Source organism: Neopelma chrysocephalum, unplaced genomic scaffold, assembly GCF_003984885.1.
Source record: "Neopelma chrysocephalum unplaced genomic scaffold, ASM398488v2 Primary Assembly neopelma1_44, whole genome shotgun sequence".
Lineage (NCBI taxonomy): Eukaryota > Metazoa > Chordata > Aves > Passeriformes > Pipridae > Neopelma > Neopelma chrysocephalum.
Genome location: NW_020897703.1, coordinates 8,561,498 through 8,575,820, shown reverse-complemented (window position 1 = coordinate 8,575,820; position 14,323 = coordinate 8,561,498). Strand labels below are relative to the sequence as shown.

The 14,323-nt window shown below is 50.1% G+C and overlaps 1 protein-coding gene across 3 annotated transcripts in view; it reads left to right on the top strand.

Moving 5' to 3' along the window:
• The first annotated feature begins 6 nt into the window (after positions 1–6).
• Positions 7–14,323, top strand: part of NRP2 (neuropilin 2) — an 88,859-nt gene continuing 74,542 nt past the window's right edge. For all 3 annotated transcript variants that reach the window (XM_027678360.1, XM_027678359.1, XM_027678361.1), the window contains exons 1-2: positions 7–328; positions 12,119–12,296. In XM_027678360.1, coding sequence (XP_027534161.1) covers positions 256–328; positions 12,119–12,296 — 251 coding nt within the window. In that variant the 5' untranslated portion in view covers positions 7–255. The remainder of the gene's footprint in view (positions 329–12,118; positions 12,297–14,323) is intronic.

The window sequence follows — 14,323 nt, the reverse complement described above, 5'->3', positions numbered from 1 at the left end:
GGATGCCGAGGCGCCGGCCCCGCGGGTCGCCCTAGGGGAGAGGCGCTCCGCCGGCACCGCCCGCCCCGCAGCCCCGGCCCGGGGAGCGCCGCCGCCCCTCGCTGAGCCCCGCCGGAGCCGCTCGCCAGTGGGGCGCCCACGCGGGGCGCGGCGCGGCGCGCCCGGGGTAGGGAGGCGAAGCCCGGCCCCGCAGCCTCGGGTCGTGTGTTGTGGGTTTGGTGGTGTTTTTTTTTTTAATATAATTTGTTCCGAAGGATGGATACGTTTCTTCTCGCGTGGGGATTTCTAGGGCTGTGCTTGCCCGCCGCCGGAGGCACGGCAGAGACAGGTAAGGCGCCCTCCGGGACGAGGGATGTCCCCAGCCGCGGGTGGGCGAGGGAACCCTCCCCGTCCGCCCAACTTTTGGGTGCCCGGGCGCGGTCTCGGGCGCACGCACAGACGCTTTGCGTGGGAATAAATTTAGGGAATACATGAAGGATTGGCCGCACCACGCAGCTTTCGCAGCTTGGGTTTTGAGGGGTATCGTGCGTGTGGCGGGGCGGGGATGCCGCAGCCCCCCGGTAAAGCACGCAGCGGTCGTAGCCGCTCGGCTCCCATCGCCCGGCGTAAGGGGCGAGGGGACGGAGCCGCATTGGAAAGTTGCGTACTGTTTTTTTGGGGGACTGCGGGGAAGGGTGGGAAAGCAGTAGGGACCAGCCGCTTCCCGGACACCCCCATCCGGATGTTCGCGTCCCCGTGCCCGGTTGCAACCTCGGGAAACTTTAGGTGAGAAATCAAAATCATCTGGTAGGGAGCAGGCAGCCGGAGCCGTGCAGGGCTGCGCTGGGAGCGGGCGAAGCTTAGAGGTGGTGGCACCCTTCGGGCAGCCCCCCCCCGGGAACGGCTGCCCGCAGTACGTGCAGGACCTGCACTTAGTTTGCAAACGCCGGGCTGTCCCGGGACCAGGCGGTTTCGTGTCAGGTTTTGGGGCGCGAGTGTGTTTTTTCTGGTCTTCGCTGAAGAGCTAGGTTGGGCTGTCAGGAGGCGCTGGGATGAAGCCCCCGGTCTTTGCGTTGATTCGGCATGGGGACGGGAGAGGAGCAGGCTGAGGTGGGCCCTGTGCTCCCCGGGCATTGGCTTTGTGTCTGGCTAATGGGGGCAGCAGGGTCCCGACCTGGAGTAGTCCCTAGAGGAAAAGGATATGCCGTCCACTGCTCTCTGGGGGCTAGTTCTGCGCTCAGCAGCCCAGGAGCTTCCTGGCAGGACGGTGGTGCCAAGCCAGCAGCTGCTGAGCTGTGGCTTTGCCTTCCCGTTAGTCGGAGCCTCGGGACATGGCTCAGGGCCCTGAGCCGCGGTCTGACCCGAGCAGTGTTAGATGATGGCAGTGCGGTGTGCCTTCTCCTGCCTCTCTGCCTTCTCCTGCCCCGGAGCTCCGTGGCCAGCAGCTCCCCCTTGACAAGGGAAGTGGGAGAGTCTCTGCTGCTTGAGAAAATCCCTCTCTTCTGCAGCAGCGAAGCACAGACGTTCCGGACATACATTCGCTTGCCCGTTGGCATCACCTCGTTCCTTATGGTTATAAAGGAAAGAAAAAAAATCCCATCTTTTGTTCAAATAGGAAAACAAATAGGCACTCAATGGGATGAAGAGAAGGGACAGTGTCCTAGGAGGCCCTGGCTGAGTGCAACAGTCTTTTCAGGTGGCCCTTGTTGCAGTGTCTGGTCTACTGGAGTGGGTTTTGTGCTGTGGCAGATCGGGCTGTAACCTGAGGCTGGCTCCTGAGGGTGCACTGGACAGCCTGGCTGCGATCCCTTTGATTGCTGAGCTCGAGTGTGTCCCTGTCTATGCGTACACCTCCTTATACCTTGGAGTGAGTCCGGCATCAGAACTTCTAACTGGGCAGGATTTTATGAGCCAACCACGTCTCTGAGGCCATTCAGTCGCTGTAAGAAGTGTTTATTTGAACGCGGGGTTTTCCCGGCTAAGCAGAGCATCACATGGTGTTGGAGCCAGCAAGGAAGTTGTCTCCCTGCGGCTGACACCAGCGGTTGTTTGCCGAGATGTTGTGTGGTTGCAAACCCGGTCAAATGACTGTTGCCAGCGCAGCGAGCAAAAGTACGCGGTAATGGGACGCAAACCTCGATCAGGCTACACTCAGCTCCAGTAAATTAGCCAGCCTAGGAAGGAAAACATGCCAGAGGTAGATGGATTTATGTTTCAGTCTGGTGTATCTGAAAGCCTTCCCCCATTATGAAAGTCCCTCTTTAGGTTCCCTAAGGGAGGTTAGTAGAGAGGGGAGACGTTTTTAATAGACAATAATATGATAATCCACATGGAAAAAACCCTCATGCAATATTTCTACAGTAAGAGATAAACAGGGCAGCTGCCAATTTGTATGTAGCCAAGCAAACCCTGAGATAACCATGGAGGAGAGTGGGTGGGAGACCCGGGAAGATAAATCTGAAGGCTGGATGGCTGTATGTTATTCATTTTCCCGTAAAAAGAAATGAAGTAAGAAAGTAACAGATTTGAGTGACCCAAGTACTGAGCCGTTCAGTTGATGTTTATGCAGCTCCGAGCAAAGCTCACTCTGAAACCTTCCAAATAGTTTACTTAAAAGCTAGTATTTTTAGTAATTACTTAGGAGATGTAGCAAGGTGGGGAGGGGGACCAAAACAAATTGCTGCCAAGCAGGCTCACGGCCACACATACAAACATGCACACACACACCCACGCAAGCATTGAGTGTAGTGCCTTATGCCCGTGTGCTGTTTACTCAGCTCTTACTGGGAACAAAAGCTTTTTTAGACTAGGAATCAGATAGTTGTCAGGAACATCACTGAAAACGACTGATACAAGCTCAGTGGGGGGCTCTGACCCAGGTTAGGATGGTGCATTTTGTTTTCCTAATTTTACTGCTGCAGAAAATCGTGGTGTGTGGTATCTGGAGTGACAGGCATGCACACTGGTCCCAGGGGGCTCTACGGAGGTGCTTCTCATCTCCCTGCCGTGCTCCTTCTGCCCCCCAGCCTCCTTCCCAGTACCTACTCTGTTTGGTACCTCATACAAGGCTTAGAAGGTTAAAATGAGAAAGCAACCCGCTTTGCTGGGCCCGAGAAGGCAGCGCTTCCCGTCCTGGCAGCATGCTGCTCCAGGCAGGGGGTGGGTTGGTTTCCTAGCAGAAACCTCCAGTGCCGCCAGGCTCCAGGACATGGTGGCCTTGTACTGCAGATAGCCTGAGAGGAGAAAGCATCCTTCATGGGGTTTAGGAAGCTGTCAGGTTCAGATAAGGCTGGGATCCTATCCTGTGGGACCCCCAGTTGTATTAATAAGGAAAAATTAATTTTTAAGCACTGGGACTGCTGCCAAATTATGTGACCTCTGACAGACCAGCTGTGCTAGGAAAATAAATCGTCTACATCTGAGACCCGTGATCCTATCTGAAATCGAAATAGAAAAAAGTTGTCATTTAGCCATGATGGTTGGGGCAGATTGCAGCAGCCTGAGAGCAAACTGGAAGCTGCTAAACTTGCTCTCCATTGTGTGGTGAAGTCACCACCACTATGTCCCCATGGGGTCTCAGGAATACAGTTGTCTAATCCGGGAAGTGTGCAGAGCTGATGTGCCTGCACACACCCAAGCTGGGACTGATGGTGTCAGCACAGAGATGGGGGCAGAAGTGGGGTGTGAACGTTTCCAGCTCTATCCTCACTCTGTAACAGCCCTTTGACACATTTCTAATTATAATACACACACAGACAAAGAGGTAGCTGGGCTATTTTCGAAATCCCTGTCTACACCCTGGTGGAAACCGCAATACTAGCAACAACATAAATCAGAGCTGTTGCTAACAGTGTTGCACACGGCTTAGCGCTACAGTAGCGTGGTTTTAATCACACTCAGAATCAAAGGGTCAGCCTGCTCCCTGTCTGAGCCAAATCGCAATCTCAGAAGGCCAGATCCTGAGCCAGGTTTGATGCTTGTGCAGTAAAAAGACACAGGAGTAGACACAGAGAGGTTTGTCAACACGAGGTCGGCAGGCACAGGGCCAAACACTTGGAATTGCAACTTGGATCTGTAACCCTTTCTATGTGCAAGTGTAGCCCATGAAATGCATTGGGGAGGACAGCTAGGGTAATGCTGGGGGGCGGGGGCTCAGCCTCTTCCCAAACAGGTCAGGAAAGGGGGTACAAACAGCAAGTTGGCATACAGAACAGCCTGAAGTATTACTTGCAGGGCTGGATGGCTGTAGGGACTTTTTGTCTGAATGCTTCTTCCTCTCTCTTCGTACTTGACGAGTCAAAGAAAAAGGGTTCCAGAGATGAAGAGCTGGGCTCCAGGTCTTTGAAACCTGCCCTCATTTCTCTCCGTGTATTTGAGACAAAGGCAGAACATCTGCCCAGCTGTTCTAGTGGGTCACCCCTAGCTGTGAAGTGCTGTCTGTGTAGGGCTTGAACAGCTGCCTTTCTCTATGTCTCTCCTAGGCAGATGGTGAAGCCAAAAGGACGCTGTCCTTTTACTCCACTTACGTTTTGTTGAAAGGCTCCTTTGGGCCCTGGTTTTTAAAGGATGTGTGTGAGAAGAGGAGGGAGGAAAACTCTAGTCCCTTGTGCATGTAGACGCATACACACAGTCTCCCTGGTTTCTTCTCTCTCTTCACAGGCTTACAGATCTCTACCTCTCCTCTTTCACACAGAGGCCCTCCAGTTGGGGGAAACTGCCTTATTGCCTGCCACACACACACGGTTCTGCATCTTTCCCTTCCCTGCACTCTCCCTGACACGCCCAGAGCCCCTCAGCAACTTTCTCCCTCATGCGCACCCCCAAGTTTGTTCCTACTTTCCTCTCTTTCTGTTTTACTGATGAATATGTGCTCGGCAGGTAACAATGTGTTTAAAACACTTGCCAGAATGTGCACTTGCCAGAATATGCAATAAGTTCGGTGCTAGTAGTGAGGCTCAGCAGTAGCTGGATTTGAGCAAGCTGTCAAAAGGCTGAAGCCACTGCTGCTCAGCAGCGTGCGTGGAGGGAGCTGCGGTGGGACTCTCCCCAGGGGGCTCCGAAGGTGCTGCTTCCCCTCCTGTCCCATCCGTGGGGCTGACTGCAACCAAGGCACTGTTTCTTGCTCTGAGGCTCCAACAGGGCCCCTGGGAGGGAGGGCCAGGCTAGGAGTGTTGTGGGATTCAGAGAGGCTCTGCCAGCTGCCTTGGGAAGAGGCAGGAGTAAACTGCCACTGCCTGGTGGGGAAAAGCAGGATTCAGTTTCAGAGTGGATGAATGTCAGGACCCTGACAGATGACTCAAAGTGAGGAAGCTGTGAGGGTGTGGGGAGAGATGAGAGATGAGAGAAGCTTTTTTTCTTCTTAGAATTTTTGTAATAATAATACTAATTAGTATTTCAGAGGCATTGAACACCTTTCATCAAGCCTGAAGCTCTTTAGAGAGGAATCCTAGGTGCATCTTTTTTTCATGTGTGCTACTAGAAATGTCTCTTGTCTCCACGGCCCTCAAACCAGTCTGTTATTGGCAGCATTCACAGGGATGGCTCAGCAAACTGTTTCATCTTCATATTTTTTTCGTAATGTATCCTATAAGGTAGGGTGGCAGACTGCCATGCAGGAAGCCTTCAAGCTTCCCTGAATCTGCTTCGCTGCCCGCAGTATTGGCGAGTTTTCTTCAGAAACTGCCTGACCTGCAGCTTGAAGGTCTCCTAAAGCTGCCACCTATTCCTGGGAGATGGCCGTGTGTTTCCATGAGAGTTCAAACCCTGGGGAGCTTAACACTGAGGCAGGAGAGGCAGGAAGGATTTCTCCAAGTTCAAAATGCAGTTATCCTCCTCCCTTGCATATGCACGCACACACTTGCATGCTCTCTGCAGTGATTACTGGAGCAGCCAGAAGTTGTAATTCTAGACCCACCAATTACATTCGCAGGCAAGCTGGGAGAATTGTGTGCACATGTATCTATATAAGGCTAACACTATTAAGGTGGCTGCCCTATTGGAATTGCATTTGTCTGTGATATAAGATGACAAATAACAAAGTTAGTGAAGGTGGCACCATGTAAAAACAGGATATAAAATCTCATCAAAGATAGAAGAGAAGGGGTGGACAGGATGGACATTTAAAGGTCAAGGTTGTCACTGGTTCAAGTGGTACAAGGTGATGTCAGCCCCTGGAAGGCTGTCCAGAACCGCAGGGGTGGAAATCAGCTGAACTCCGGTGATTTCAAAGCGAATTACCTGGATTTGCATGCAGGATTTGGCCCTCTCATTTTCCACGGTGAAGCTTGAGTAGGTCTCTATTTCAGGTTTCCACTTAATTCTTTTGTGGATTATCATGGCAAAAAAAGTGAAGGTATCAGAAGTCTCCAAATCTCCTCCTCTCTCTTCCCTGCTTTAACACTCTCTTCTTTAAAAATAATTTAAAATGTTCCATTTTGCGAAGGTTCACAGCTAAAATGTTCCATTTGGTGAGCTTTTCGGCATTCCCCTCTCGCTGCTGTCCAGCACTATAAAATGAATATATTGCATCCCTTCCCAGTTGCCTTAGGAAGCAGTCAAACGGTTGCATTCCTCAACTAATGGATTGGCGCGTTCCTTTCTTGCTTAAGCCCAGTCAGTGTTTTTATGAGCTTGTCTCGTGACAGGCTTGAGACACTTCGAGCTGAACAAAATCCTAGTTCAAATCACAAAAGGAGTCTTTAAGTTCTGCTTTGCCGTGCCTCTACTTTTAATTGAAATTTTAGTTAAACTGGTAAAAGTACTCAATGAAATGCTCAGGGGACTTTCTCTGGTTGTGTGAAATCCTAAGATGTGGATGTGGGTAGTGTTCTGGAATGAAATGTGCGTGTAAGTGCTTTGTGTTGTTTGGGTGTGTTTGTCCATTAATTTGTTCAGGAAGCCTTTGAAGCTTTATCTTACAATCCAAAGCAAACACGCTTCTGCTAAAATGATGTATGCTACTGAGGATAAAATAACTAATCTCATTAGCTTCCTCTGCACTGTCTCTCTCTCCTTGGCCAAGTGCTAAGCGGTATCATTTATATCCAAGGGCTCATACAAAAGTTGTATGCCTCATGCAAAAGTTGTGCCGTGTAGTTTAGGTGAGAGCCTCTGCCACATTAGCTGTGCCCAGCCAGGGTCAGAGCTCAGGGAATGAGGCAGGATAAACATTAATGGTGATGAATCCTTGGCAGAAGAGGTCTGTTTGTCTCCTCCATACTGGGATTTGGCAAAGTGCTTGGACACACATGGACCTTGAAAAACTCTGCCTCTTGAAGAGCTGTTTTACTCTAACTGGACTGAAACACAGGGTTTCCTGCACAAGGGCTCAAGCCAAGTTCAGCAGCTCTGAGAGCAGTGGGTCGTGCTTGCCAGGACCCATATTTTGCTTTGCTGTTGGAGGGTTGGCAGGGCAAATCTCCTCTGCCCACTGCTGAATCCTGGGACACGGAAATCTTGTGCAGTGGTTGAATGAGAATGTGAAGCTGGGCTGGAGGGCCTCGTGAGGAAGAGAAGTGACAAGGTTAGGTGGTGCATCTGCCTGCTGTGGAATTCCCGTGCTGTGTAACTCCCAGGATCTCTCTCCTTTGCTCCTTTGCTACCCTCGAAGGCTGCTCTTTTCAAGTAGCGCAGTGATGCTGCTGCTTACTGCTAAGGCATCCAGAATACCTTAAGTTTTGTGCACAGCCCTGAATGACATCCCAAAGTAAACTGAACTCAGCAGATTAAAACATGTGATAGGTTTGTGCTGGACACTACAAGCTCTGAGAGGCTGTAGTATGTGTGTTTGTTGTGAAACAGACCTCTCTGGTGATGATTATTTTTGTTACAGGCAGTGTTGGCTTTAGTTTCTGTGTGGAAGGTCCAACAATAACAGTGAACCCTGCTCTCCTGGGGTGAGGAAAATCCAGAGGGGTTTAATCAGCAGGAAATTCAAGTAGGAGAATGCCCTGCTCCCAACCTAAGGTTTCAGCATGCACCTGATGAGCTGCAGAGCTAAAAAACCCAAGTGTGGGTGAAGGTTCTTGGGACCTGGCTGTTATTTTTTGGGTCCCCTGAGTGATGATTGCTTGTTGCTGCCTAGGGGAGGCAGGAGGAGACTTCATCAACCTGGGTGTCTTCAGCAGTTTAGGGCAGAGAAAGAGGTGTCTGCCCCTTGCAAAGGTTGAGGAACTCGACTGCTGATACCCTTCTCCATCGGAAACTTTGGAGTTGCCCACTGTACACTGCAGCATTTGCAGGAGTCCACCCCTTGTGAACTTCTCCAGGTCTTCTTTTCCCATCCCTGTGGCTTGGTCGTCATCATCTGGTGTAGTTATCCTGTTGAAATGGTCCTGCAAGGAGAGGGTTGCAGGGATAATGTGGGTTATGTGGTGATCCTTAACAAAGGAGGGGATCTGCAGATCTTCCATCCTGAACATAGCCTGCTACACCACTGCCTGGGAGTGTCAACCTCCATAGCCTCCACTGAGGAGCCCTGCTGCTCTCCTGTGGCCTTGCCATTGGCATAGAACTCCACTGGTCACTCCACCTTGCGGACTGGCAGGGGCCCCAACAGTTTGCTTTCAGTGCCTACATTTTGCTTACTGAGCAATGGGATGTCCCACGCACCTGGCAGGCTTGGCTTGTACTTCAGAATTTAATTTTAATTTTATTAAGTGAATTCAGGGCTGGCAAAAGCTGCCAGAGCCCATTAGCTATGGAGCATGTCTTGCTTCCAGAGCATACAGTCGGAGCAGTAGCCATGGCACTCACTCTCTACTGTGTACTAAATAGGCTATATTTTATACAGAAAGACAGTGGTTGGCATTACTGTTGAGGCAAACCCTTTGCCCATCAGTGGGCATGGTGATAGATTTTTTTGTTGTTGTTGTTGCAAGTGTTCATCTGCTGGATACCAGTTAGTCAAAAGAGGAAAGGCCTGAGAGAACAATTACAGAGATATTAAAGTCATTTTGCCTCTTCAGATAATTCTAAGAAGCCCTGGCTTCCCCAGTATGCTATTGTGCTGTACTAAAGTAGCCCCTTTCATTTCTCTGGATCTTCCTGTGGAAGGATGAATGAGAGGACCAAATCTGTTCCTCTCAGTGACACAGATAAGCTTTCCTGCTGGTGAGAGACTTTCCCTGCTGCAGAAAGATGGTGACATATTCCTGGTGGTATCTGAACACCTGAGGGGTGCGGCTGGTGCTCCTATTCACTCAATGGTTTCACCTTCTTGTCCCATTTTGCTGGAGTGATCTCAGTTCCAGAGAGCTGGGCTCTAGCCTCTCTCACTCAGGCTGTTCCTCACTGGCACCAATGCTTTGATTTGGGCACCAAGCTGACCTGAAATTAGGATCAAGCCTAGGGTTTTCCTTAGCTTGGTCCTGCTGCACTGTGATGGCCTTGTAGGGTAAGGGAGAAGTTTCAAGGTCAGTGTAAAACTCTGTTTCTGCTCCTGAGTTCATTTGTTAGGGAAGAGCTAGAGCAAGCTGGAGCCTGACACCTCTGTTAACATGGCAGTTCCCCTCCAACTGGTTGAGTTGCAAGGGCTCACAGGGTATTCACGGTATCCAGTGTGAGTAAGGGGCTAGCAGTTTCTGAATGGGGGGTGATGTTGGTGGTATCAGCCTAGCGGGTAGCATGTGTGTGAAAGCTGGAGAGACGGGGAGGGGATGATGAGGTGTGGAAGGATTGACTGTATTTTCATTGTTTCGAGACTTTGCCCTTTCCAAGAAAAATAATCTGCAGCTTGAATATTTTTCTTTGCTGGAGGGGGTGGACATGTGTGCAAACGAGGTGTGAATTTTTATGAGAAGGTGTGAAAGTGCGCACATGAGTGAAGTGTGAATTACACGTCTATTTGTACATTGATGTCAACAAGTCCGTGAATTTCTTCTTTCCATGTGAATGTCTCTTTCTCTCTCTCCCTCCAAACCCACACAGACACGTGTGGGCAAATATGCCTTGCTGAGAGAAGCGATTTGTGCAAGAACGTAGGTTTGTAAATGTTTGTGTATTGAGCAAGCTCTCCTGTGGAACAAAACCAGATGTTTTTTGGTATTCTCAGCTCATCGTGGCAGTGTTGTGATTTTTCCTCTCATATTTTTCAGGATACTTGCAGGATTATTTTAAGAAAAAAGGGAAGGCTGCAGAGCTGCCTTTGGGTGTGTGAGAAGAAAGTTATTTTGAAGAATGAGTGTGTTAGAGGGCATGAAAAACATGGGGAAAACTGAGACAGTGCTTTTTCATGTCAAAGGAAGCCTTGCTGCCCCATGGAGGGCCCTCCTGTTGCCCTTTTTTTCACACAGGACACGTGCATTTTCTGCAGGCAGCGTACAGGCAGCAGGTTGTTTATTCAAAGTGCTTTTTTTTTTTGAGGAAGCGTTACCGCTGAGGGGTCCTGCCTCACTCCTGCTGCTTGCCTTGGCTCTGGCAAGAGGCAGTCTGAAGGCAGGCTGGGATGTCCCTACTGAGAGTGGGTGGACTTGTGACAGCCTGCCAGGGGACACCCCTGGGGCCTGTCACACCCCATGGCAGAGGAACAGAGCCAGACTCGCAGCATGGGGTTGAGCCCATATGAGTCTGCACTGCTCTGCTTTTCCAGGGTCATTCTGGGGCTTTGCAGTGAGTGCTGCTGTGAAAGGACAGGAACATCCTGGAGGACCAAGGCAGTGGGGAGTGTTGTGGAGACCCTTGGCTCACAGAGCTGATGGGGTCTGGATTGTGTGGTTACTCTCCTACGCCAAGAGTGAAGCTTCTCTGTGCCTTGACTCCCCTGGGGGTTTGGGAAGTGCCTCGGGTTCCATCTGAGGGCATGCATATGTGGGCCTCAGGAACACCCACTCACACCCTCTGTGCATCCTGAGTCCTCCGGGGCTGTGGGGAAGCTGTGGGGACAGACTCACAGTGCAGACAACCCACGAGGGTTTGCATCCCATATTATACCCCATTACTTATTGTCAGGGAGGGGAAAGACTTTCCAGAACGCAGGACCAGGGTCAACCTGTATGCCTGCCAGCCTGCTCTATGGAGGGACTTAGGTTTTTTTGGAGGTTTTGCCCATTTTGGTGGGTTTTGCCTGTTGTGCTGGGTGTGAAGAGGCAATGCTGTCTTCTGTGGGCAGCCCTTGAGCCTGCAGGGCTGTGGTGCTGGGGCAGGGTGGTGGCAGGGGAGGGGGGCCAGCAGGACACATGCAATGGGAGCCCCATGGTAAAAGGGGCTTTGTTGGGATTTGTAGTGCGTTATCAAGTGACCCCATGATGCAGATTTTCCTCTCAGCAAATAATATAGTAATAAATTTGATTTGCAGTGTTCATGAGATTAAATGTTTTTTTGATTATGAAATCACCCTCTAGAGCCTGTTTTAGCCCAAAGCTGAGAGAGCTTCCTCTGCTCACCACGCAGCCATTGCCAGCCATTTGTGGGCTAGTCCCACAAAACCACCACTGCTGATTATCTGTGTCTGCAGTTCCAATGGCTGGATTTGCTTGCAAGGTTTCAGGAGGCCAGTCTGCTGAGATGGGTTTGTTGAGGCAGGCGGGTTGGGGAGGGAGAGCACAGCAAGTGGAGAGGGGCTGTCATGGGGCTGCAGGCTGGGACCAGGAGGGACAGATGCTGTCCCTAGCTCTGCCACACAACGTGAGTGGGCCTGGGCTCACCATCATCCCTGATGTGCCTCAGTTTCCTTCCCTGGGAGCAGCAAAGCTTTCTGCCCTCCTGCAGCTGGATCGAATTTGTCGTGTCCAAATTCTGGTGTCTCCCGAGGCAGCTGTGGGAGACTGCCACAGAGCAGCTTGCAAAGGAGGCAAAAGAAGGGATAAAATGAGGCAGCTCCAGATGATCTGATATCAATCTGTCTCTTACTTTATGACTCAGTAATTGCCTTGGCAAGAGCATTCATTTCTCTTTTCTGGTCTGTGTGAAATGTGGTATGTAAGTGTGGCAGGAGGTGGAGGGGAAAGGCATATGTTTGTTCTGTAGAATAATTGTTCTTGCCCAGAGATTAATATCAAATATTAGAGTACCAAAGGGATGTCAATGGCCTGGAGAATGGTCTTTATCAGACCACCCCTATCAGTGGTCTGGTGGGACCTGCTGTGTGCAGCTGATGCCCAGAACCTGTTTCAATGCCTTATTCTCTTCTGTGTCTCTGCAGCTCAGCCATGCGGGGGTCGCCTGAACTCCAAGGATGCCGGGTACATCACTTCCCCAGGGTACCCCAATGACTACCCCTCCCACCAGAACTGTGAGTGGGTCATCTACGCTCCTGAATCCAACCAGAAGATAATTCTCAACTTCAACCCTCACTTTGAAATCGAAAAACATGACTGCAAGTAAGAGCCCTTCTCTTCCTCTCTAGTACATAGTCACCTCCTTTTCCTGCCTAGTGGTATGGGTCTCATGCTTCCTTGCACTTAAAATCAAGCATCATCCTGAGCCCCCATAGCACTGCGTTTCAGGAGCAAGAGCTGCCTCTGCTGACTGTGAGGTTGTAAGATGCTGCTTCGGACACATAGGATGATACGCTGGATGGTTCTTAATTTACCTGATATAGCTTGAAAGCAAGAACCAGCTGCCTTTCAAGCTGACCTTGACTTTGGTTAAAAGGCTGCTTGTTTTTCTGTGTCAGGGTGGCCTCGCTTTCCTTTTAAACCATGCTGGGAGAGCAGAGCAATTTCCTGGTTTGTAAATAGGCAGAAGTGTGGCAGAGAGAGCCCTGCAGCTGGAGACTGAGGTTTGGGCCATGTGAGGCTGGAGGCTTGGGGGTCTGAGCTGTTTGGGCTGGATCTGACTTCCCAGAGTGCTTTTTCTGTTATGTTTGGCAAACTGGGAGGTTGGTTTTGTTTGCTTATTTTCACTTTTTTCCTAAGAAGTGATTCAGAAACTAGATGTCCAGGAAAAACAATTAACAACTAGTAAAGAATAATTAATGGCATCAAAGGGCACTGTAAAAGGCGGAGTTAATAACATGGTCTCGGCAGACATATAAACCTGTGTGTTTAATCTGGAATCCACAGACAGCTGCAGGGATGCCTGAGCATGAGGGAGCTTGGGATCTCCTAAAACAGGCCTTACACAGCAGTCTTGCTAGACACGCTGTTCCTGTTGATTAAAAGGGGGTTATATATGGAGAGGGAAACTGTTTGCAAGAAAGGACAGAGGGACAGAGGAAGCATTTATGGGGCTGCAGAATCAGTCCTGTGGTGAACAAAGAATTCAGCATGGGTTTGATGATGGATGTACTGAAGGTTATGAAGTGCAGAGCTGGATCCTCAGCTACCAAAAAATCAGCATAGCTCCTCAAACTCTAATTAAAGTGTGCTGATTGATGTCATTGGGGATCTTGTCACCCCCTACAGATAGAGCTTGGGCTAATAAGGCTTTGAACACCATGAACTCTCCCTGAAGTCACTGTGTGTGCAGGACGTTTAGCACTTCGCAGGATCAGGCCTGTGTATAAAGAAGAGATAAGGCAGAGAAAGACTTAATGTGGGCATAGATGAACACAACAAGGCCTTGCAGTGTATGTGAGAATGATGGTTGCCATCAGATTTTATTATTGCTTGCACAGGCTGAACTGCATAGCTTTCTCGTAGATAATGCAGTTGCCCCAAATTCACAGTAATAAAAGCTTTATAGGCCTATATTTGCAGTCTGTAGAAAATGCCATATGTATTGGCCAGGACAATGTTGTGTGCAGGGTGGGGGTTGAGCTGGGCAGGAGGGACTCCAGCTTCTGCCTCTTCAAGGTCTCAGGCAAGCAAAGCCAGGTTGGTCAGAGAGATGGAAACCCCCATGGCCCCCTGGTTTTTCCTCTACCTGTGGGAAGCTGTCAGTTTTCGCTCTGAGCATTGTGGACAACTTTTGCCATGTTTTGCTGCCTCTGAGAGAGCAGCGCCTGGTCCCAAGCTGCAGGTGGTGTACGCTGGAGGACTACCCGAGCACTGGAGCTGTTGTCCCTTTGCTGCTTTCTACTTTACTGTGGCAATCTCCAAGTGGTTGCTATGTGGTCTCATCCTTTCCCTTTCAATGTGTATGTACACAAGGAAGCCGTTAGTGAAACAGGATTTGTCCACTGTGCACTTGAGCTTTTGCTGGCCACAGCTGTGAGCTGAGAGTCAAGCTGTCTTAGGGTGCCTGCTCCCTCGAGCCAGCACTGCATGGGAGTGGGTTTGAAAAAGCTTCATGGACAGTGCCTGATAGGAAGCATAACAAAACAATGAAAACAGTGTGTGATAAACACTGCCTGAAGGAAATGGATAGGAGGGAGATTTTTTTTTTTTCCAAGTGACCTACCAGAAGGAGACAAATATTAACACAGTGGAATGCTTGAGCATTAAGCAGTACTAATAGGTGACCA